The sequence below is a fragment of the Buteo buteo genome, chromosome 2 (genome assembly GCF_964188355.1).
Source record: "Buteo buteo chromosome 2, bButBut1.hap1.1, whole genome shotgun sequence".
Classification (NCBI taxonomy): domain Eukaryota; kingdom Metazoa; phylum Chordata; class Aves; order Accipitriformes; family Accipitridae; genus Buteo; species Buteo buteo.
Genome location: NC_134172.1, coordinates 20,715,494 through 20,740,710, shown reverse-complemented (window position 1 = coordinate 20,740,710; position 25,217 = coordinate 20,715,494). Strand labels below are relative to the sequence as shown.

The window sequence follows — 25,217 nt, the reverse complement described above, 5'->3', positions numbered from 1 at the left end:
TTTTTTTTTTTTTCATCTTTCAGTGGCTTAATGCCACTGCTTTAGTTTATACAAACGATCTTTGTTTACCAAAGGGACATCTTGGCCATAGGAATAATTTATGTCTTATTTGTAAGAAGAGGTCCCTCTGTATCCATTTGCAGTTCTGGTTTTAGCTGCTCACAGAGAGAGGTCCTATTTAGGCAGGCTTCTTACAGTTCCCTCTTTTCAGAAATGCAGAAAGTTTCTACTTTAAGAAAGAAAACAAAGTGGCAAGCTAACTTTAATTACATTGTATTTCTTCTTAAAATAATTGATATAATCTGGTTGGTAGCATTACCTCAGAACTGATTTGTTGCTTGTGCAGAAGAAATAATCAGTTCAGAGGCCTGAAACTTTCTTCTGTGCACAGCTGGTGTTGGTCTGAAGGCTAATTTTACAAGGATCGGGCTCTGGCGTAGTAATGTGGAAATGTGCATTTGTGTAGGTCATAATCCTTCTTGACTCATTTTGGTGCTGAGCTGCTTTCCTGCAGGCTTTCATTTTTCAGATGATAGAAAAAAAGGGAATGTCTGCAAATGTAGTGTTTCCTATTACAATTTGTTTGAATGGCTGGGGCCCGCAAATATTTTACTGTCTTCCCCAACCTGTGTCTTTAAAACTAATTCACAGTTATATTATTAAAATGCTAACTGTCAGTTTTGACCTTTTCTGGATGTGCTAGATACAGGTTTTAAAACCTTCTCCTTAATTAAATGTGATTAAGTGGTTTTTAAAATCTCCCACCAAATGAAATGTGATTTGGTCCTTTTTTAAAACACCTACACAAATATTTTGAGACACAACTGTCTAACAGATAACTGGTGTACCTTTCATAGTCTTCATCTGGTGAGCTCTGGAGCAATGATTTGAGAAAGAAAGATGTCTGTCTATACCTGTATCCCTGTAGAAGTCCATCTATAAAAGGATTGGGGGCTCGTTTCTTATTCTGGTAAAGAAAGTTAGTTATCCCTTAGGGAGATCACAGTTTTAAGAAGATGTGGAAAGCCTTTGCCAGCTGTCATTGTCCATTAGCTTTAGGAGTTAGGGGGCACCTTGCAGTGTTCTTCGGTTGGATCTCAAAGGTTGTCAGGGTTTAGTCTTTTTCTGGCTGAAGCAGAAGGCTAGATTAGAGTGATTTGAATTTGAACAAAATTGAGCCCTCAAAATGTACTGTAGCATACTCTTGCATTGTTGGCCTCAGTTTATATTCCTGGAATATCCAAGATTCAGACTGGTAGCAGTGAAAGATCAATGCTCAAGAAATAAAGCATTTGGTCCCATTTTTAGAAGTCCTTTTGATAAATACTTAATAACTTATAAGGAAAATAGGTACTAGTTTGTTCTTTGTGGAGGTGTCTCTGGCACCATGCTAACATCATGAAAGATGAAAGTGTGTTTAAAAAATATTTTTTTGCTACACTGTAAGTCTTGCTGCTGTGGTATTAAACCAGGCACAAGCAGTGGTATTGCTGCAAATTAGGAGATGGTAGACTGCAGCATGGAGGGGAGCAAGCGGCCAGGATCAGAGGTAGTTTCTTACGCTGGCTTGGCTGTTGAGAAACCTTAAGGTACCATTATTGTGGAGACTCCTGTGTATGACCTGTAAGGAAAACTGGTGGCAACTGGCAAGCTGGAAAGAAGGTCAGAGAGGGCCAATAGAAAACCCATCCTTTCCCAGGGCATCTCTCTTCTGAGGCTTCTGTATCTCATCAGGCTCTGGAGCTGCCTTTCCCACTGAGCAGAAATCCTGAAAGTGGTTGTAACCAGGGAACTGGAATCTGGCCCTGAACGTTGACACATTTACATGGCACTGTTTCTTTCGTGGTCAGGAATGTCATGGGGGGTTAGTGCCTGGGAGCTCAACAGCTTTCTGGTGGTGGGGAAGTGCAAGGAATGATCAGAGACACTCCTTTGTCAGAACTCATTCCTGTGTGTTTTCCAGCTCTGTGGTTGGCTTTGATAAGGTTGTTCCTTATGATTAAATACTACCATGAATAATAATTGCAGGATGTGTCATTTGAATGTTTAATTAATGGATACTTGGGGAAAAAAAAATCTCCAAAACTCCTAAACTTTTTCTCTTTAGTAAATATATACTTGGAACAATGACAGACAATTGATTTATCAAATCTCATTTCTGGAGGGCTGCTGACTAATGGTAGAAGCTACTTTGACAGTAACAGTTTTAAACATATTCTTTAAACATAAATCTATTCATTTGGCAGCTACAGCTCAGGAAGTTTGGTACTGGAATGCATTAGTGAACTCCAGACCCCCTCATCCATCCAAAATTTTAAATCCTAGAAACAGACTATTTTCAATTATAACAGCAGATGAACTTAAGCTGTCTTTTTTGCGCTGAGATGTAGGCAGCTTTCTGTCTCTTAGAAAATTTAGGAGAAAATCTAAACTGGTTCCAGTATGTTTCTAAAAGCGGTAGTCACCGAGGGCCTAATTCTTCTTTCTTCATCTGCCTTGTGAAGTGCTGAAGTGCAGCACTCTGTAAATAAATACTCCCTTTGACATAGCATTTTGTTTTGATTTTTTTTTTAAGAGGCATTTAAAATTCAGCATTAATAAATGTATCAGAATAAGACTTGAATTACTTCTGGGTATTCATTTTTGTATTCTTTCATAGTAGGAATTAAATTTTTATTTATTTTGCATTAGAGCTTGTGGTGATGGGATTGTTGCTTTTAATTTGTAAATTATTTAAGGATATCATTGGGATTAAGAAACAGCTTAGTATTGCAACTTAGCCTTTGACTTTAAAGATATTACAAGATCAGCTCTTTAACCCCTTTCTTGGGGCTGTTCACATTCTTAAGCATAATGGCTGTGGAAGTCATAGGGAAAGCTGAGTCTGGAACATGGAAAAAGAAATTTGAAGCTGTGTGGTCTAGCAGCCTGTGTGTCGCCACAGGACTCCATGTGCTGGGACCCTGCATACCCAGGTTCCCTTCTCATTGCTGCTGGGGTATTTTTATCATCTTGGGCAGATAACTTCAACTTCTCTTCCTCTGCCTTACCTACTTGCTGGCCAGTCTACAGGGTTCCAAGAAAGTTCCAAAATGTCAGTGTAAAGGGAGACCCTTTCCCAGTGAATCTCTTCCAACTGTCCTCCCACCCCATCAGCCCACAATCCTGAGACCACGTCTCCTTTCCATTCTGCCTGGTATCAAGCTAGTTCTGAGGCCTTACATACAAGCTATGCTCCAGGACCGGGTCCTCTCCTCCTCTTTTACCTCTGGGCATCTGCTCCTCACAATCTGTGTTGACAGGAGGCTATAGCTTGGGGACGGGGCTTTTCTGCATCAGACTAGGTCTCCATCATAAACCCTTGTAGCATGGCAGATTTTCCCCTACTTCATGATCTGTTTTTATGCAGGTAAAGGATGATGTCATGAGCATTAGTTCTCTCCCTGCTCCAGAGCTATTCCATTGGTTTCAGGTTTTAAAAGCTGTGTTTCCAGATCTTTGGAGTGGTTTTAGGAGTCTTTGTTTTTGAGAAAAGGCTGTTCAAGTTTATTTCCTTCATCCAATTAGATTGAGTCTTTTTGCCCATACTTTTCTAAACTTCTCTTTCTAGTGTACGTATTTTAAATGTACCTATTTTGAATGTGACAGTTGGATACTTGGCCCTGTGTAAGGAGGATCAGACTCTGGGAAGGGATTTCAGGATGTAGTTCCACATTTTAAATAATATTAAAGAACATGCTCTGATAGCACAGTGCTTTTTAGAAAGCCAGCTGGAAGCATAGGGTGTGTAGGGAGGATGGCTGTTGAGTCAGCTGTGCAGAAAAAGAGCTGCTCCCTTAAAGCATCTGTGTTCTTGCCCTATCTGGACCTTGCAAGTAGATATGCATGGACAGACTCCAGTGCCCCCATATAGCCAATTTCAACATTTGGGTTTATGTACCTTCTTTTGTGAAGGATGCACTTACTTTTTTTTTTTTTTAATTATTTTTATTTTGAGTTAAAAGCTTTGCTGAGCTTTAGTGGGAAGAAAAGTGGGAGAGAAGTATGCAATGTGGCATGAAAGGCAGAAGGTTATATTTGGAGTTGTAGCAGATCAAGTGAGGACAGTGGCTTTCCCTGAGGCTTGATGACATGGTGGTGCCTGATGAAGGGAAGAAGGAGGTTGCGTATTAAGGAAAGTATCAGAGAGATGACAGAGAAGGAGAAAGTAAATGCAGCTGAAGCTGGAGGACTGGCTGGCTTTTTCTGTAACTCAATCAACTGAAAGCTTAACTCCTTCAGGATTCTTCCTCTTCTCAGCCTCCTGGCCTGTTTGGAGGAGATTTGCAAGTAAAATTTCAAAGCCAGAATTTGTTAGGAGCTTCAGTCTCATCTTAACAAGTCACCATTAAAAAGAAGCAGCACCTTGTGACCACCCTGGTTTTGGTGTGTCTGAAGGATTGTGTGGTGGCCACTAACTAGCCCTGTGAGGGGCATTTTCAGAACCTCAGTCCTCTTGGAACAGGATTAGCTCTGCTCCATTAATGCAGAAACAGGGTCTGGGAAATGTTCAGCCAGATCAGCTTTTGAGGAGGAGAAACTTACTGCTCCTCGATCCTTCAGAAATCTCCAGCCCTGCTGTCAAACTGAATCTGCATTATGTCCCACACCATCTGGTAATTGCTGTACGAATTACTTGATTACCCAGAGTCTCTGTTACCAAACTGTATTTATGTTCCCTTTGATATTTGAAGGATTGTAGTTGTGTTGTGCATGGAACTGTCATGAGGACAACTCCTTTCTTGGGGTGAGTCACACTTAAGGACTACGTACTTGAGACGTGCGTACTGTGTTGTTTTGAAGAGGCTGTGTCAAAATGAGTGAGTGTGAAAGTTCTCTCTCACCATTATTCTGGGAAATTTGTTTTAAGTTTCCTACTTAAAACTTGCTGCTATGCTGCTTCTAGGAAAGGGTAGTTGAAGATAGGGAGATGGGGTGAGGCAGCAATAAATTTCCAGTTTATCTCCTTGTCAAATTCAGCTGATTTAACATCAGGAGCCCTGAAAAATCAAGGTGATATGATGAATGTGTGAGTGCTAACATTAGCTTGTTGAATGCTCTTAGTGTAACAGGTAGCACACAAAAATGAGAAGACAACATTATATTTGATCCAAAGCATAAATTCAGACAGCATCTGTCCAGAGACAACACTAGCATAGAATGACTTTTTTCCACATTTACATTTTAAAATGGAAATAAATTTTGGTTTTAAGGAAGGAGAATAGGGCAGAAGTGGTCATCTTCAGGTGCAGAAATGGAGAGAATTTCAAATGTAGAGTGACGTTTCTCTGACTTGTGACTAGTCAAGTTTGACAAGGGTTTGGCAGGGGTGGGAAGAGAGTAGAGGAATTCTGCATGACTTCCAGGTGGTCTTCCCCAAGAAATCAAAATGACCAAATGAAGATTGCTATCTCCAGAATAGTGACTGTTTGTTTGGCTGCAGAAACTTGGAATGAAAAAACTTGGAACCTGCTGCTGCCCTGAGTGGTTGTTTTTTCCAGATAGGCAGGAGCCAGCGCTTGCTTGCTAAAAGAAAGTGCATCAGGCCTGTGCACAACAGCTCCACTTGAGAGGTGTGTGTTAAGGGTGATTCGGCTTCTAAAGTGTGTCATTCTTTGAAACAAATCCGAGTGGGAAACTGAGGATAGAAAGGGGAGTCATTCCTTGCCCAAGGTCAGTCAAGGTTCTGTGATGCAAGAGAGAATATTTGGCAGTAATACTTTGTTACCCTGTTTCCAAGTTTCTAGTGGGAAGTCTTCCAAAACAAATCTAGTCCATTGGTCTAAATGCCTTATTTTGTAGTTTACTTTCTGTGTTGCTGCCTTTGAATTAGAGTTAATGAATTTCCTACTTCTGTCACAACAGACTTACTTAGAAGGCAACCACAGAGTTCTCCTAAAGTTTTCTTCGGCAAGACACTACTGCTCCCTGCTCTCTGTATGGCCCTGTTCGTTTGACTGAATGGTAGAGGTAAAAGGAAGTTTTTAGAAGGTTCTTACCTATTTTCCTGCTCTAAGATAATGTGAAATACATTTGAATTTAATTCAAAATGCTGATAGGAATCCTGGCTTGGACCTCTTTGGAGAAGAGGGGTAGACTTTGCTGTAGACAGGACAGTCAAAAGAAAAGAAGAGATCAAATAGAGGAGCTCATCAAATACAGCTGTCTCTGGGAGAAAGAGCTGGGTTGGGCCCAAAAGCCTCCTCCTGTGTAAGGCACATCTGTCCTTTCCAGCACTATCTTCAGAAGTCATAGAAGGAAAGGTGGACATCTTGGTTTTCCTACAGGTGTTTTAGTGGAGACCATATAATCTCTATGTAGCTGTTTTCACGCTCTCAGAATTAATTATTTTTTTCTAAGTGCTGTAAAGAAAGAAATACTTGGTTTGCTGAAGATGTAAAAATCATGACAATGGTGAAAACTCTTTGAGCATTTGGTCTTGCAGAGTAGTCAAAGATGATGGATAGCATCTCGATGCAGAGAAAGAAACTGGTTTTAGAGAAGGCAGGAAGTAGAGGTAGAAGCTTTTAATTATGTTCAATGCACAGGCATAATCTAGACCTATACACTTCTCTCAATTCTCAGTTAATTTGATGTCAATATAAGGTTTGTACAGCAACAGGAATTGATTTTTCTTTTTCTTGTTCCTCCAAAGCTCTTGTCATGATAATTATTTGTTCACTGTCTTTTCTCACATTCAGACATCACTTTGGGAAAATAGTCTCCTTGAGGATCAGCACACTTTCTATTATTTCTAAATGTTTTCCATCCATTCACTGTTTTTTTTCAACCCTATTTTAGCATCTTGTGTCCTCTCTTCAAACAGTAACTCCCATTTCACTTTTCATCTCTTTCCTCACCTTCAGTTTCATCAGCTAAAATAATTCGCAGTAGAACGTTCTGTGCTGACACATTGCTGTCATCACCAAGCTTTACATGGTTTGTACTACCACGAAATGAATGGTATTGGTCATGGGGAGGCATATGGCTTGGAAGCATTTTCAGGCTCAAGGCTTTCTAGCCTATTCTAAAAGTGAAATCTGTATCAGCTAATCTTGCAAATACAAATGATATAAAATCTCTCATATTTGGGACAACTCAAAGCATATGTATATGTAAACTTTCTTAAATGTGGTTTTACATTTTGCAGTGTCTAGGTATGTCATGCAGGCCAGAAACATGTCACATGGTCTGGATCTAGCTCATGGGTTCCTCCTGGGTAAAGTGAATCTAGTCTGTTTAAATTTCACTGGATTTTGAGACCATCACCAGAATTGAACTGTTTGCCACATCCTGGTTGAATGTCCTACCCATCAGGCCTTTGGCTTTTCTAGGGTCAGGACACTGCACACTGAAGTGTTCCTTTCCCTCTCCCCCAACCACTTCTAACGGTCTCTTTTATATCAGTAAAACTAATAATTTTATCTTTTTTTTTTTTTTTAATTTATTAAACTTATCTTGTTTTCATATTATCTCAAGTTAAGGGCTCAAATGTAATGTTTGTTTTTACTTTTAATTTGTGATATAAAGTACTTGGTGCGTTTTGATGTGAAGCGTAACTTGCTAATGAGACCATACCTGCTATTTGGGAGAGTTTGTGAGAAGATGTCAGTATGATGACCACATTCTGAAGTAGTGATTTCTGCAAAGTGCTAAACGAATTCGCATTGATCTTACAATACTGGAGGATCTAGCTTTTGTCTGCTTGCTGGTACACAGGAGGCCTCTTTCAGCTCCCAGTGGCTTTGACAGAAGTGCGAGCAGGCCCCAACTATACTACAGACCTATTTCCATAGGTTCTACATGTACATGTTTCAATTAGTGCATGTTACAGCGCCATTTTTGGTGCTTCTATAGTGGTATTAGACATCACAATTTCATATCACTTTTCTCCTTTTACTGTGTGCCTCCCTGAGACCTGTGTTATTTTGACTTGTGAACACCCTGGGAGGCCATTTCTCTCATGGCAGTGCAGCTTCTGTCTGGAGTATTGACCTTCCCAGACCTACAAATCATATTTTTTATGTAACCCCGTGGATTTCATTTATATCCCTATTGAAGAGTCTTAGCTTGACTGTAGGAAGAGCTTCCACATACAGAGTGGTCTTCTTTAATCATCCTTGTTGCCTTTCATTCAACCTTTTTCAGTTCTGCTCTAGGGGAGGGTATTACATGTAGGATAGATTTATACAATAGCATAGTGATGGTCTCTGCTTTGGTCTCTATTCCTTTCCAAATAATCCTGAGCAGAGCATACTTCTGTGGGTAAAGTTTATTTTCTGCTACCGAACAGTGAGCTCGTATCTCCATGGTACTATCTGTTCTAACATCAAGATCTTTCTCCTGGGCGGTAGTGATCTGTCTGGGGTCCATCACTGCATGCGTGAAGTTGAGACTGGCTACCCCGTATGTGCTCTGTTTCACTTGCCATTTTGTTATCCAGTAATTCAGTCTCTAGTTCCTTGTTTCCCTCACTGGTACTACCTTGAATAACTTTGAGTCACCAGCAAAGTCTCACCTATCTGTTCATGCTGTTCCAGATCATAGATGAATTCTGAACGGCACGTCCCAGCACGGAGGCCTGCAGAACTGCACTGTGACCTATGGAAAGCTTACTCCTCCCGCTTCCTATTTTTAGCCAGGTGTTTGTCCATTGTAAGGACTTTCTTAGGCTGTAACTGCAAATGATTCATGTCACGGCTGCTCACCTCAGCTATAATTTCAAGGAGTATTATAAGACCACCTTAGAGAATGGACTTTCATGTTTAACTGATACACTATGGATGACTCATCAGTGAAAACACATCATGAATAATAATATGATAAGAAAATCTTCAACTCTTCTATCTGGAGTGTAATCTATTATGGATATTGGTCCCCAAATCCATCATTGCTTGTAATAGATGAAAAATGATTTGGTGTAATTCAACGTAGAGGTTCTGCTGGCATGCTGAATGAGTGACATGACAATGTCAGCTCACCAGGACCTCCAGATGGAGTTTCCTGTGCGTACTTTAACACATGCGTTTTATATATGTTTGAATCTACCTTATTTTCTTGTATATACTTTAAGACATGTATTTTATAGATGTTTGAATATAGCTTATTTCTACATGTGACTTTTTTTTATATTTCAGAAGTGTTTTGTACCTATGAAAAATGAGCAGAAACATTGGATAGCACTGCTGACACATAGCAAGTGCTGACTTCATTTCAGTGGGACACCTGGATTTCCTACAAGTTCTTGCTGCCTGGAAGAGTAATTTAATAGGTTTTTATGAATAAAGGCAAATGTTTAGAAAATTTCTGCTTACCAAATGGGCTTTTCTCTTCCTGATGTAACTCAGGTGTAATGTCTTTGCTGAGACCTCTTTTGCTGGATGTCGTCCCAACTATTCAACAGACTGCTGCTTTGGCTCTTGGGAGACTTGCCAATTATAACGATGACCTGGCAGAGGCAGTCGTGAAGGGAGACATTCTTCCACAGCTCTTGTGTTCATTGTCTGAGCAGAATGTAAGCCACCATTGTTTTCTTAAGTAATCGTTTTTTTAAACTATTGCACAGGGAAAGGGAAATCTTTCTGTATCAGCTATCTGCTGTTATTCTAATATAGCAGTAAATGTAGTGAAGTCAGAGAGAGCATGTATGTTTTGAACCCCCGAGAGATCAATGTGTACTGTGTACCTAAGTTTTACTTCAAATAAACTTTACTTTAAAATATCATTTTACCTTTTAATGCACTATAGGAAATACATTCATGGCACTGTTATGTTTTTAAAATGTTGAGTGATACTTTATAAAAGTCCCTCTTTAAAAATGAGACAATTTGAAAGCTGTAGTGATAATTGACTAGGATTTGTCAATACTACCAAACACTTAAAAAAATACATATAAAACCCCCTGAACTTGTGTAATGAAATATTAAATATCTCCATACATAGCCTTTTGGAAATCTGTAGCATGAGAAATATTAAACCACTGGCACAGGAAAATACACTGAAAGGTTTTCATCTTTGTAGTTGTCAAAACCAAACAATGTGTAGTCACAATTGCAATGAGAATAAATCTGGTGGTCTCTTTTTCTCCCTTCTCACCATTTTTCCTCAAGTTTTGCATATATTCCAGCTTTGATTTTCCAGTGATCCTAACCTAGATTAACAGAAATACTTTTAAATAAGGTTCCTAATAACTGGAAAAAGAAAGAGACAGCTGAGAGTTAAATGCATTGATATCACAGCCATACTTAGGTTGCAGTTTTGATTTATTAGATTTAGGAGAAGTAGGATTTCAATGGAAATATATTTTGGAAAACTATATATTTTCATTTGCAATCTTTTGAGGAAAACATAAATGTAAGTACTCACTGCATATTTTTTTGTGCATATAGGCCATTGCCTATACAATTAATCTTAAAAAAAAAAAAAAAAAAAAGAAAAGCTAAAGAAAAACCTTGATGTCGAGATACTGGTATAGTATGGAAAGAAAGTTAAGGTTTTAGTTAGACAAGTTTATAACCATTTTGGTCCTTTTATTTCTATTTTTAAGGGAAGAAGTGGAACAAAACTTTATCCTCTCTTTTGGTTTGGAAACTACCCCCCTGCTACAACTCAAAGCCCTCACTAAATTAGCTTGAGTACCCTGATTTATCTCTTCCATGTTACTGCCCATGCTGTCGTTACATTGAGATGGCTGTAATTCAGAATCACTTGGGGCAGCAGCAAGATTAGTGTGAGGTCATGGAAAGCCTACTATGCCTTGGTGACTGAGGGCAAGTGAAGGAAACTCATTATCCAGTTCATGCAGAGTTTAGCAATGCCTGCAGTTTGTTACTTCCCATAGGCAAAAAAACCCCACCCAGATACATTTCCATTCCACTCACTCTTCATGTATCAACATCTATTTTAAGGAGCAGATTCTTTGAGCACACAATAAATACTGATTCTACTGATTTATGGAGAACAGATACAGGGTCACATCCCAGATCAATGTTTTGTCAATTAAACTGAGCAAAACACGGTTTTACAGTGTGTTCTGACTGTGCCTGTGAATATGGTTTGTAAATAAATGTGTTTTGAATAATAAAAACAAAGAAATGTTTTTCTTTGCCAGGAGCATAATTACTTAACAGAAATAACATACCCATATTTGCACAGACATAGACTGGTGTGAACAGCTATAGCTCCATTGGGTTCAGCAGAACTTAACGGTGACTTACATTACCTAGGGATTTGACCATTTGTCTGTACTGTTTCCCTTAACTTTTGTTCCCCCTAAATGATGTTTAATGCTTTGCTTGTAAATTATGTTTAATGTACTTGCTTGTAGGCCTTAACTAAGAAGACTGGATTTTTGGCATTAAGGAATTATATCAGTACTGGTAAACTAAGGAGGGTCAGGGCATGCATTTGAGCACTGGAAGATGACTGTGCTCTTTGATTGTTAACGTGCTCTGTGGTGTGGTTTTAGCTAATGCCAACCATCAATTCCTGCACGTGGTTTAGGTGATAGCACAAGGTGGGGACAGTTTCCAATAGTATAGATGAGGCCATTGTGCTTTGAGGGACGAGGAATTTAAGTGGATGGACGTGGTGTGCAGTGTCACTTTCCTTCAGGGCCAGGGAGTGGGCCTGGGTCCATTTTACTTCCTGTGAAGCTGTTGCAGATACTCCTCTATTGCCATACCTTAGTGCTTTAGATCAGACTTTTGAAGGTGTTTGGTTGCGCCTTACAGGATGCACAAAAGCACTCACGTGGTTCTTTGTTTCTCTGGACGTGATCCAAAAGGGATGTGGGCTTTGCATTAAGTTTTGGGTACCTTGACAGTAGGAAGCTAGCACTGTAAAGTGCCCAGGCTCCCTGTACAGAGCAGGGGAGAATCAAGCATCTTGGAATGAGATTAAAGCCAGTTGGCACACGGAGAGAGAGCCCTCTAGAGCTTGCCCGTAGGGATGGATGGTCTGTCAACTGCCAGGCTGGACAGCATACTCTGGGCACGTGGACGTAGCAGTACATTGCTTGTGTCCCAAGGAATCTTGCACTCATTGCTGCTTCATGAGAGAGAAGAACTGTCTTTCTCACAACTCGGTTGTCTCTGGCCAGAGTACTTTAACTGGGCTCTGAATTTTGAAACTGTAAGACAGGGGAAGAAATTTAATCTTCAGCTTCCACATCCCAATGATACTTACGAAACTGCAGGAGGAGACTCAAAGGTGACTTTTGAGGGGAAGACTTTTAACTGTGCTTTTAGAAGAAACTACAACCACCACTGCACTTTACATGGAACCCCATGATGTGTGCAGCACCATATGTTATGTATATGCTCAAAACACGTATTTGGCCCAGCACTGAGGGAGATGGGTAGAACTGACACAAGTGCTTGGATTTTGCTTGAACTTGTGGCAGAAGCGCCAAGGTGCTTAGTCCTGTTGAAAGTGAGCTGTTTCTGGGCACATGCAGGGGTAAAACTGGAGGCTGCCTGGTCAAAACCGAGGGTCATCCAGTGTTGGGTGTTTGGTGGGGTGGGTTTTCAGGATCTTAGCTGTGGGCTTAGGCAGTATTTAGGCATTTCAGGATTCAGATCCTAAAACCTTCTGTTGGATCTAATTCTGTGTCTCAGTTTCCTGTTTGTAAGTGTAAACAACATGTTCTCATAGAGATATTGTGAGGGTGTATACATTAGAAATTGTGAAACATTGCAAGTGTCAGAGATGGGTAGAATTATTTTAGGAGCTTGCCCTGCATAACCTGTGTAATCTGGTTAAATATGTTAAGAGCTATTGGTTTTGCAGCTCTTATCATTCACTACTCACTTAAACAGACTTATCTAGATTATTATCTTTTCCCCATATCCTCTTAGCCCTCTCATTTTTTTCTTGTTTGTTTATGCACTTACTCCAAATTTTATATCATGAGCTGTCTCAGAGAAGGTCTGTAAGTTCATTGTTTCTGTGATGTCTGGTGGTCCTGATTTGGATCTGTATGAGAGACTGCTGCTACTAAAAAAGTCTAATTTATGGATGTCTGTACTGTATTATGCTTTGAACTACTTAATGTTAGTAAAAGCTGTTTTTTTTTTTTCTTTTCTCCTGATTTGTATAGCGTTTCTACAAGAAAGCAGCTGCATTTGTGCTAAGAGCAGTTGGTAAACATTCTCCACAGCTAGCTCAGGCAGTAGTTCAGTGTGGAGCACTGGAAATGCTTGTGATTTGCTTGGAAGATTTTGACCCTGGAGTTAAAGAAGCTGCATCTTGGGCACTTGGGTATATTGCCCGACACAATTCAGGTAACAGGTTTCACAGGTGTTATCTTTCAGCTTAATGCTATGTGACAGTTACAATAAATTGCATTATTGTAATGTTCATAAATAGAACAAGATGCTGTTTCTTCTCTGTTATAAAATTTTAAATTTGGAATAAAAACCTACTCTAACTATACCCTTCTGACAATGCTGTACCTGTTGTGGGAAACTGGCATATCTGACACCAGCAGTGCTCAGTTACGAGAGGTGCTCTAAGAAGAGATGCATTAGGCCTGTGGCCAGGAAAAAACACTCTGCTTTATTCTCCATTGTGAAGAAATTTCAGAATCTTTATGTATTGTGTAACTGTTACTGTGGAACAAAGTTTTTTTGCTTGACGTTAGTTCTTATTTTATATACATAGTAAAATGGAGAAACCTAGGCAGAACCAAGTTTCATTCAGCTTACAGCAGTGCCTGCAGGATAAATGTGCCAAATTCATTGCACTGGCTATATTATCATTAGCCAGCAGACCACACTATTTTCTGAGAGTCAGGAATAGATCCTAGGAATCCGATATCGAGCAGTTCACTGCTGTCTCACAAGCAGTTGTATAACTCACTGGCAGTGTCATGTTCCTATTTAAAAGCTGATCCACGTGGTTGATAATTCTTTTAGCAGCTATTTATATAGTTCAAGTAAAAGTTTAGAGCTATGAATCAAAGAACTGAGGGAAGAAACTGCTGGCTGGAAAGGGTGGGAGAAATGGCTTGTGTTCATATTGTTTGAAGTTAAACTTATTCTAGGATCATAACATTAACTCATGCATTTATGTTTGGTTTTGGCTCTAAAATGTACATAGACTGAGTTTGGAAGTGATTTTCTTTCTTTTTTTAATTGATATGAAGTGTTGGACTCTGGAAGGTATGGGAGATTTCCCCTTCCCACTTAGAGAGAGGGTTAACTTACTGGGACAGACTCCAAAGTTGTCAGCATCTTCCTAACAGACTGCTTTTTCTGGAGAACAAATTAATTCTTGGAGCACCTCTGTGGTAAAGATCTTCTTGGTCACCAGGTCTGAATCCCACCCTTGGTGGAAAATAATCGTTGCTTCTGTCTGAAAGATACTTAAGTGTCATTTGAAAGTGTGTGTTTGTATAAATGTGTGTAGTGTATCGAACACACCAAATTCCTTGTACAAATTTTTATTCCATGGTTATTAATTATTTATTCACTGACAGTGAATGGGTGCATGTCTCATGTCAATTTACACCAGCAATAAGAACAGCATTTTCAGAAATCAGGTTGAAATTTTAAGTGCTACCAAGCTGCAAGCATCAGGACATAGACAGATCACTAGATGTAATCAGTTAAAAACCAGAACAAAACAAAAACCTGAAAAAAATTGTTGTTGTTCTGCCTGGCTACAGCCAATTTGGGGGATTTACCTTCCTCTATAACACAGTCACAGGAAGTCTCTAAAATGATTACTGAAAGTAGAGGAGTTATACTGAAAAAAGATCACTCTGTGCATGGTATGTTTCTTATACTCCTACAAGCATGCCTTTGGAACAGGATATTGTTGGAGATGGGATACAAAGATAGATGGACCTGTACTTACCAACATCTGGTGTTTACTGTTTGAGAAACGCTGGATTAGACTTCCATGCTTGTGTTGACAAAATTTGGCAGTTAGGATTTTCTGTCATTGACTGTCTGTGAACACATATTGCAGCTTAAACTCTAAAAATAGTTGGGTGTGAAATGGTTTTCCCCACCCACAAAAAGTTTTTCAGTTTCAAAAATTGTTTCAGTTCCAAAGTGGGACAACATTAAAACAATTTTTTTTTCTCCCCTGAAGAGACGGGGGGGTAGGGAGGCTTATTTGCCCCAGAAAAGTTCAATAATTAGGGCATATGTCTGGGATGTACGTGGGAGACAGATTGAAGTCCTGATCTGTCTTAGGCAGGATGTGAACCGCTCTCTCCCTGAATGCAAGCAAAGGCTCCCAGCATTTGGTGATAACTGTTTGCAATGGGAGTATCTTTCTGCTTTTAATCAGAAATTCCATCCATGACCTGGTAAAGCTGCTCTCTAGGAACTGCGGTGTATGTTCCCATGAAAATACTTCCAATCTGAGAAATCAAGACTTCTCCCCCCAATGAAAACACACTCTGGTTAGCAAGTTCCCTACTGTCTTCATACAACAGTCTCTTAAAATGCAGTTCTTCTGTGAACAGATCTCTCCAGAAGACCTATGAGATTTTAGGTCAAGACAGATGTCTTATGAGATTTCAAGACACTAGAAATCTTGCCAGGTCAGATTCCAAAATTTAGGAACTTAATCCAAAATATACAGATCAGTGTGCTGTAATTTTGCCATTCATTATTTCTACTATTTGTGTTTGAAAAGAAGTGTAAAGTGTTCCACATACCATCAAAATACCATCAGATCCATGAAAAGTATTTTGTAAATTCTTACTTATACTATATTCAATTACTTTTAAAATGCAATATTCTAATATTTGAGATATGCAAATAACTTAGCTTTCCATTTGCTTTGCCTACGTAAAAGGTGTAATTTATTAATCATCTCTTACCTGCTTCAGCATATTGTAAATTGGTAGGAAAACAAAAATAAACAACACTATTTATACGCAAGCATACTGCTAAGAGTGGAATTACGCTCATTTTCTGTCATACAGTGGCTCAGCTTGGAAGGGACCTCGGGAGGTCTCTAGTCCAGCTTCCTGCTCAAAGCAGGGTCAGCTACAAGCTTAGACCAGGTTCCTCAGCTCTTCAGTGATTTGAGTCTAGCAGTAACTTTGTCTTATTACAGGATATAAGCTTGTCCTGTAATTAATGACCTCCAGCTTTCTCCTGATTAAAGGTTTTCCCACTGGTTCCAGTGGAATCTTTAGCTCTGTGGTTGTAGCAGTCTGCATAAACCTGTGATTTTGAAGTGCAGTCTTTGGACTACTTGTGGGGATTAGAGTCTTCCTATGTGGCCATTACATGATCACACAGTCCTCAGAAAAATACAGTATTGGTGGTTGTTTTGGATAAAACCTGTTATTTCCTGTGGATGCACCTGCCACCACAGCAGGGTCTATTTGAGAACCCTGGTCTGGTCTGAAACTTGCATTTGCTTCCAAGCAAAGAAGGTTTTGCTGCTGCTCTGCTATGTGAATATGACATTTTTTCAGAGCTGATTTTCCTTCTCTGGGGACTACCTGCACACTCACTTTCTCACCTTCATCTTTTCTCCCTAATCTTTTTTTTTTAATCCATACTATTATTGCCAACATGTTAACATTAATATGGATTTTTTTTTGGGAACACCTTAAACCAGTTTAGATCAATCCTGTAAGACTTCCCATTGATTTCAGTGGGTATGCAGTCAGGATCTTATTGACTCCTCTTTGTTCGCTTTCCACTCTTCCTGATCGCATAAACCCATGACTAGGCCTCAACTTAGTTTGAATTAATTTCTTAGTCCCTGATGATTACTTTTGTATTGAGACAAATCTAATCTAGTACAACTTCTAGTTGAACTGGTGACATCTTAAACTCCAATGTCTGTCTTTATCGGTCTTTCTTCTACCTCCATGTCAGTCTGTCTTCATGTCTGCAGTATATCCATTTGCTAAAATCTTCCTCATATTGTTCTGGACAAAAGTAACTAATTTATGGTGGGTTCTGAGTCTTGGCTCTCTTGTCTCTGAGCATATGTAGAATAACATTTCCTACTTTCACTCACATAGGGAGAAGTCCTACTTTATCGTCATGTAGTTGGATAGGTTCCTTGAGCTGTGCCCCGAACTGAAGTTCCAAGCCCAGGGTTTTCATAACTGTCTGTGGAATTAAATGAGGTTCATAAATCAGTTTTTCCCTGCTGTCTTTCTCTTCTTCAGCTATTGGTCTTTTCTTTGCCCTTATAGGGCAGTCTTGGCATAGTGTTCAGAAAAGTCTTTTTGTAATTTGTACCAGCTATTTTAATTTCTTTGACTGAATATTTGTTTTTAGAAATTTCTTCTTGACAACTGTATTTTCTCCTTTAACTCTTTCTCAGCCTTCATTTTTTTTTTCACCTCTGTGTTTTGTAATTGGATGGCAAAGTTTCATGAATCCTTTGGTGTATAGTCTGAATTAAAGATGTTCTACCAAGTGGGAAGGTTGATTTAGCCTCTTTTTGAGAAAAAAAGAATTACAATTATCATAGAATCATTAATACTCAGAATTGTAGTTTGGGGCTGTTTGCAGGGGAATGTGATGGGAAGATCTATATTTTCTTTTGTCCTTGCCTCAGCTTTCCTGTTTTTCTGACAGTCCATTTACTGCTTGTCTGTCTTTTGACACACGGTCCAGCCCTCCATGTGGTAAGTTATTAGCCATGAACCTTATAAACACCACTGGAAGAACAACCATTTAATTAACCATGACCAACAGTAACCATCAGTATTTAAATGATAGCAGCCTTCTAACAGCAAGAGCTGATCTAAATTGAATCGGATTTAGTTTCCTCTTTTAAAATAACTTTTATGGTTACTTCTGCATGCCTGGGCGTAGCTGTGACCTTAAAGTATTGCTCTTTCTCTCCCTACTTGAACTTAATGATTTCAGCTCACAAGGCATCAAAGAAACCCATTCTTCTAGGAGTATCCTGTCCTTCTTGACATGATTTTCCTGGTATTAGCATCTCCTAGCAGACTGTAGGCAATTGAGTTGGTTGCTCTGAAGTTGCTTCTGAGGCACAGTTGGATGGATTAATCTGGATTGTCGGTCACATCATGTATTTCACTTGGTCAGTGTACAGCATCAAAATACAATTTGAAAAAATCAAGTATGGCTTTTTCCATGAAAAGCTGAATGTAGCTTATGCCACTTATATTGATTAGCTAGTTTTCAGTTTTGTTTTCAGATACGTTTCAGGTACATTTCATTTCAAAGTTGTAAAACTAAAGATAGAGCATTTGGGTTTTGTTGAAATCTTATGATGTGTGTGTATTTGGAGGATGCACACTCTACATTTTCAGTCAAACAGTTATTTGAAAAGTGAACATTGAAGGGTTAATTTTGTATTAGTTTAAAAATTACTGCATTATTTATTATATTTTGTGAGGTAATATTTATAATTTCTTTAAAATATTATATCATAAAATAACATACAGTGTAAATATTTGACATCACATGTATTGGAGTGTGTGGCTATAATTCACTAATTGAAAACAAATCTGGTCAGGAACATTATTTGGGTATTAACAACGTAATGATGACATGACTTACAGATTTAATGAAAAACTGTATTAGTCTATGTATATTTAATGAAGTATGCTATATTTTTCTTAGTATGAAAATCTCTTTATGGATGGACTATAAATCAAAAGCTAAGTTAGAATCTTGAAATACAACAGCCATATGTTGCCATGGTACTATAAGTCAAGATAAATGTTAAAGATAATAATGGATATGCATAATAAGGTGTAGCAAAACTGAACTAAAAACCTAATAGATTATTGAATCCCCCATGATTTTTACCACTTTTTCAACACTATTTTAAAATAGCACTGCTTGGTTATAGTATAAAATTTGCTTCTGATATCCAGTAATTCTTATTTTAGGATTGTGATTAATGCTGCATACACAGAACTAATGAATTTCTAATAGTGTAATTTTTGTCCATGTCAGCTAATCATATGCTCAGATTTTTTTTAATTTTTTATTTAAGTGCAGTTAGTTAAGGATATTGTACTGATCTCAGACACACAATATCCCACTGATGATATTTCTCATTTGTCTAATTGTGTATGATAACATTTTCATGTCATTAAAGTATAAATTCTATCTTGTCCCATGTATGGTAGCAAAGCCTAGTTTTGATCAGCAAGTTCCATTTTTCCAGTCTTTTATGTAAGATAAATCTTTTATGTATGTTTTTTGTATTTCTGTTTTTGGCATTTGATCTATGCTAATATCTGCTTATCATTTAAAGAGGGTAAAATGCTCTCTAATTAGGTGGTTGGTAAAATTTTGGTACTTTGGCTTTCTGTGTTGTTGTTAGCCATGCATAAAATGCTTTCCTATTGATCAGTGTAGAATAGCCAGGGTTTAAACAGCTGACATCTGCTTACTTTAAAAAAAGAAAAAGAAAACAGAATAACAAACCATTTCAGCCTAATCTACCTCAAATGTGTGCATGTAAATGGGGGTCCATCTATTGACCTGCATTCTTTTCAGTTGTGGATTGGTCCACACGGTTTATGAAACCAGGAGGGCTGATTTGAAATGCAGATGTCGAGACAGTGAACTACACCCTCCCCTTTTTCCTTTGCTGTATCTGTCAGGGTGAAAAATGGCTTGCACAAGGGTCAGTCACCCATACTCACTTAATTACTTTCCTTGGACCTACAGAACTGTCACAAGCTGTGGTGGATGCAGGCGCTGTTCCTCTTTTAGTGCTCTGTATCCAGGAGCCAGAAATTGCTTTGAAAAGGATTGCTGCTTCAACTCTCAGTGATATTTCAAAGCATTCTCCAGAGTTAGCACAGACAGTAGTGGATGCAGGAGCTATCGCTCACTTAGCTCAGATGATCCTGAACCCTGATGCTAAACTGAAGGTACATTTAAAAATTATTTTTTTTTAATCTCCATTATACCAGTCATTACTTTATATTGAATCAAAGACACTGATGTGCATATTTATTTAGGAAGCTCTTGTTTGGTGTGTTAACAAAATGTAACTACATAGTTAGTGACAAAGAGTTCTGAACACATTCACAGATTTAGCTACTAGATAAAAACTGCTGCTGCTCTGTGAGGAACAGCTAAACTAATCTTTAAAGTGGATAGTATGAGGTTTTTTTAGAATTATTTAGTATATGAAGAATGCAACAGATATTTTTAATAGATAAAATTTGCACAATTCAGTTACAAAAAAGGTTTTGCATACTTAAGATTATAATATAAACCAGTTAATATTAAATGTATTATTGTATTTTAGAATGTACTATCTGATTCGAGTGGCTGTTGTCAAAGGTTTAATCACTAGGGTTTAACTGACAAAAAATTGTTTCTTAATACAGTTTTTCTGTCTTACTCTAACAGAAACAGAAGACAACACAAAAATGCCAATTCAAACAAATAGATAAAAGTGATTTAATATAAGGTCTAACAGGCCCAACTTATGCAAATAACGATACTTTCTATATTTTTCACTAAATTTTAAATTACAGTTTTAAATGGTGTATATATATTTTTTCTTTTTTAATACATAGCAAGCTTGAATGGGATAAAACAAAGGAGAAACTTTTATTCAGGAACCAGCGAATGTTCTGTGCCATTATATTCGTGCATGAATTGACTCAGTGAATTGTAAAATAGCTGTAATTGTTTTCCCTATCCTGCTTTGTTTTCCTTGATGCAATAGATTTTTGTGTGCAGGAGGAGTGTGTGTTATGGGATGTTTGTATACTATTGATTTTATAACAATTTTTATTTACTAGAGTCAGGTGCTGTCAGCTCTAAGCCAAATAGCAAAGCATTCAGTGGATCTTGCAGAGTTGGTGGTTGAAGCAGAAATTTTCCCAGTTGTGCTCACATGCCTGAAGGACTCAGATGAATATGTCAAGAAAAATGGTGCAACTTTAATTAGAGAGATAGCAAAGCATACGCCTGAGGTAAAAACCTTGAAAATGCAAATACAAGGTCATATCATTAGATTTTACACTTTAAATAAAATACAGGATTATTCTGTCATTTGCTTTTCGAAAGGGATGGCAAATAGCTGTTTGGCATGTTCATTGGAAAAATATGGAAATGCTTGCTGATATTATGAGATGTGTATTGAATATGAATTGGGTTTGGAAACTGGGAATCATATAATGTATACCTAGCTACTTCATTCCATAAGATATCTGCACAGAGAGGGAGTTTTAGGCTGACAGTATTGTCAGTCCTAGGTATTAAAAATACCATGAAAAAAGCATCACAGAAGTCATGATACTAGCTAATAAATGACAAGATCACCCTATAATAATAATAGATGGTGAGTGTCTTTTTAAAAAATCTTCTGGGGTGCTGGGATCACATTTTAATTATTTTTCCAATGACAATGAAGGTCAAAATTATCTTATTTATTATTAAACTGATGGTAGCTTCTTTTATTAGCTTGAGTTTGTAATTTTAGTCTCAGCATTTGCAGTGTTTTTGCCAATAATTGATATAGGAAGGTGGGGATGTTTGGCGAAGTCAATACAAGACAAATAGGAAAACCAAATAATTATAACTATGTTAATATGTCAGACCATAGAGATAATTAAAAGGCTCTAAATATGACTCTGGAATGAAATACAAGCAATGTATTTGTGGAATGCACTAATGCTGATCACAGCCATTTCAAAATCGTGATACTAGATTAACAATTGAGAGGTGTTTAAACATGTATATTGTGCTGTTTCTTCAGCCTGCTAGTCTTTAAGCTGCTGGTGATTAAGTTTGCAGTCTTGTCACATTTCCTGCTCTCTCTCTGCACCTCATGAACAGCGCAACTTCACTTTCTCAAAAAAGTGAAGAAATTATCATTATCAAAGGGGGGCACTAGAGTTGGAAGTCAGAGGCCAAACTCACAAGACTGCAGGTAAAGTCAGAAGAGCTGCCAGCACAGGATCCTCCATGCAAGGGGAATTGGCCGTTCTAGCAGCCCTCCAAAGGAGCTGTAGGAATTATCTTGGTAGCTCCCAGTGGGAAGTCACAATCCACGTTCGACTTCAGAGTGACAGTGATCTCTGTCCATCTCTGAGCAACTCTATTCAAGTAACACATGTTGCAGCAGAGACAGATTGGCAAGCGATATTTCTAGAGGAGATGGCTGTGTTAGTCATGTGAGCGTTGTGACTTTTGGATCTCGGCTGTCTGTCTGCATGTGCAGTAAAATTCATGTGAAGGTTGGGATCTGGGGGACTTGCAGTGGGGCCTGAGGGTCACAGCACCAGGGAGCGTGTCTGTGCAGGAGCTCTGTGCCTCCAAAGTGCAGATGGCTGTGCCCAGACGTAGGCTTGGTCGTCACTGGCTGCATTTCACAATCGTGTGAACAGTTTTTCCTGAGTAATAACTTTAAATTCCACCTAGCTGTTTCATGAATGAAACAATCCCCTTTTAAAGGCTCTAAGGCAAAGGTGGATTTCATGTTTATACAAATCAACTGGATGGGAAATCCACATGCCTCAGTTTTGTTCATTTAATTTTGACTTTTAAGAACATGTTTCATTTGCTTTGGAATCTTTGGGAAAAATGGGTTATACCTAACAAGATAGAATAAAATAATCATAATATGAAAGTATTTTAATTTCTATGCATTGTTGATATCATACATACTCTATTGTTGTCCCTCAAGTGATGTAAGAAGTGATACCTTTTGGAAAGAAACATGTTGCATAGCTTGATTATCACTTGTAAGGAAGGCTATATAATTTGGCATTCTGGGGCAAACTCCATCGCCCATCAAGTGTGTTCCCTGGACACCTCCCTTGCAGCACCCTAACGTGGCAGAATGGTATAGTCCAAGTCGGTTTTGTGTATCCGTGACAGTTGTTTTTGGCTTCATGCCTCTCGGGGGGATCCACCAAGGCGCTTATGCTGCAGAGGTTATCTAGAATGCAGGTGAGAGGAAGAGTGGTCCTTTCCCTCTGTCCCTGCACAGAACATATGATGTTGGCCTGGGAATGAATGGGCACTAGTATGAAAGAGTATCTGGCTCAGTAAGTGCATCTTCAAGGGCATTAATGTATTAGGCTGTCATTTGCATGTTTCTTTGGTGTATACTAATGGAGTTGAGAGTACGTCATTCCATGCTATACAGCATCAAGAATTCAGAGTCCCGATTTCCTTGCAGTAAGGTCAAAAACAGAGTAGCAAACCAGCTTCATTCCTGAGAACTTCATGCTGCACTTAGCGCCCAACAGTCTGTATGATACATCACTCTTATTCCAGCTTTATTTTGTAAATCAGGAGCAATACATTTAAAGACTTTTCTAATGTAGTGCTTTATGCCTGTTGATACCTCACAGTATCTAATCTCTTCCATTTATCTTTTTAGCTTTCACAGCTTATAGTAAATGCAGGTGGAGTCGCTGCTGTGATTGATTGTATTGGCAGCTGCAAAGGGACTGTCAGACTGCCTGGCATCATGATGCTTGGTTATGTAGCAGCTCATTCGGAGAACCTGTCAATGGCAGTGATTGTCTCCAAGGTTAGCTATCACTTTGTCGTCTTCCTATAATTCTTCAGTGGTATTCTGAGAAAGTGATACAAAGTAACATAGGCAGAGAATGTTTTTTGTGACAGATTTATATACTTGCTGTTGACGAATGCACTTTCTCCAAATATTGCTACTTGCTATGGCTGAAATTATGTGGTAACCTGATCAAAGTGTGTCTTTGTGAAGTTAAACCTTTTATAAAATGTCCTGGATTAGTTTGTGAGTATCCATTTGTATTACAGCACATGATTTTTCTGTGTTGCAATTGCATGGTTACAGAAAATAAGTCAGTGAATTTCTATGGTCTGTTTCCTCTTAAAATGAATATTTGTGGCTACATCAAACCCCTTTTTGAAACAAGAATGTTTAATGGCATGCTCTTCATTGCACTAGCATGACTCTGCTAGTACCTCTAGAGTAGTCTGGCAACAGAAATATTCAGACTTGAAAAGACCTTAGTAGTATGGTTTGATTCAGTTGTGCAAGTGACATTTCAAATGAGATAAGCAATACATTTTCAGGTTTAAATAAATTCTGCTGGACAATGATATAGAAGGGACAGAATGTTCAATATTCACAACAGGTGAAATTAGTGCCTGACATAGCATTATCCACATCAGAATATTAACTAATGATAGGAGGAAGGATGTAATTTCACTGAGCATTGTTGGCCCATTTTCACACTATATCCGTCATTTAAAATATACTGTATGAGTGGAAACAATGAAACAATAAAAACAGAGGAACAGAAATGTCTTCTAGTAGGAATGTAAGTTAAAAAATGGAAATCGCTACAATATATCATCAATGAGTATGCAGGGAAGGTAGCAGTGATCAAAAAAAATACTCTTCTGCATTTGAAAACTAAAGAAATAGACAATTTTTCCTTGCCATCTCTGGAGACCCTTCTTCTCTGGATGTGTCTCTGTCTCTCCACTTTCAGGAAGGCCTCAAGCAAATATGCTCCTGCTGTTGAGTGCTTGACATTAAGTAGGATGAATCCAGGATTAAGTTCATGAGGAAGCACCTAAGTGATAAATTTTTGAAGAGTAATAATGGTTACTACCATAACTGAGTGGGAGTGCAGCGAGAGATGTTGTAGGGATCTGTGCAAACTCTCATTAAATTAAATATTTTAATAAATGTTCCACAAAAGAAACCCAAATAAACCCAAACCCTGTTTTAAAAAAAAAAAAATTGCTTCAGGGGAAACTAAGCTTGTGGAGTGGTACTGTGCTGAGGACAGGGCTTGGTAAACTGGAACCATTTGAAAGAAATGCACTGTGGCATAACCACATGCAGTTACGCATCTATGATGTTATGATGGAATGATGGAAAGTGATAGCTCCATTCTGCAGTACTGTATCCTGGAAAGGATGAATTTTGAAAAATGATTTTTTTGGATCATACTGGACAAATACTACATTGTGGCCTTCTGCTGCAGTGCAGTGGCAAAAAAAAAAGACAATTCAGTCCTTTGCAGTATTAAAGAGTGGAAGATGAAGCATTATTGGAAAAGAGAAGTTAATCTATATAGTTCTGTTATATAGTGCATCTAGTAAATGATTCTATGATTCTATAGTATATACTGTATATAGTATATTCTGTATATAGTGCGTATAGTTCTGTTTGTATTTGAAAAGGATCTTGAAAAAAATCTGAAGAGTGTACAGAAAAGACTAAAA

General features: G+C 38.3%; 1 protein-coding gene across 3 annotated transcripts in view; it reads left to right on the top strand.

Moving 5' to 3' along the window:
• SPAG6 (sperm associated antigen 6) overlaps positions 1-25,217 on the top strand; it is a 38,834-nt gene that overhangs the window by 1,483 nt on the left and 12,134 nt on the right. For 2 of the 3 annotated variants that reach the window (XR_012653119.1, XM_075047670.1), the window contains exons 3-7: positions 9,387-9,553; positions 13,139-13,322; positions 19,689-19,894; positions 20,780-20,953; positions 23,371-23,523. Coding sequence is in view for 2 of the 3 variants with exons in the window: in XM_075047670.1 (XP_074903771.1) it covers positions 9,387-9,553; positions 13,139-13,322; positions 19,689-19,894; positions 20,780-20,953; positions 23,371-23,523 (884 nt within the window). In the remaining variant the exon portion in view is untranslated. Of the gene's footprint in view, positions 1-9,176; positions 9,554-13,138; positions 13,323-19,688; positions 19,895-20,779; positions 20,954-23,370; positions 23,524-25,217 lie in introns of all 3 variants that reach the window. The other variant, XM_075047683.1, reaches the window with a different exon arrangement.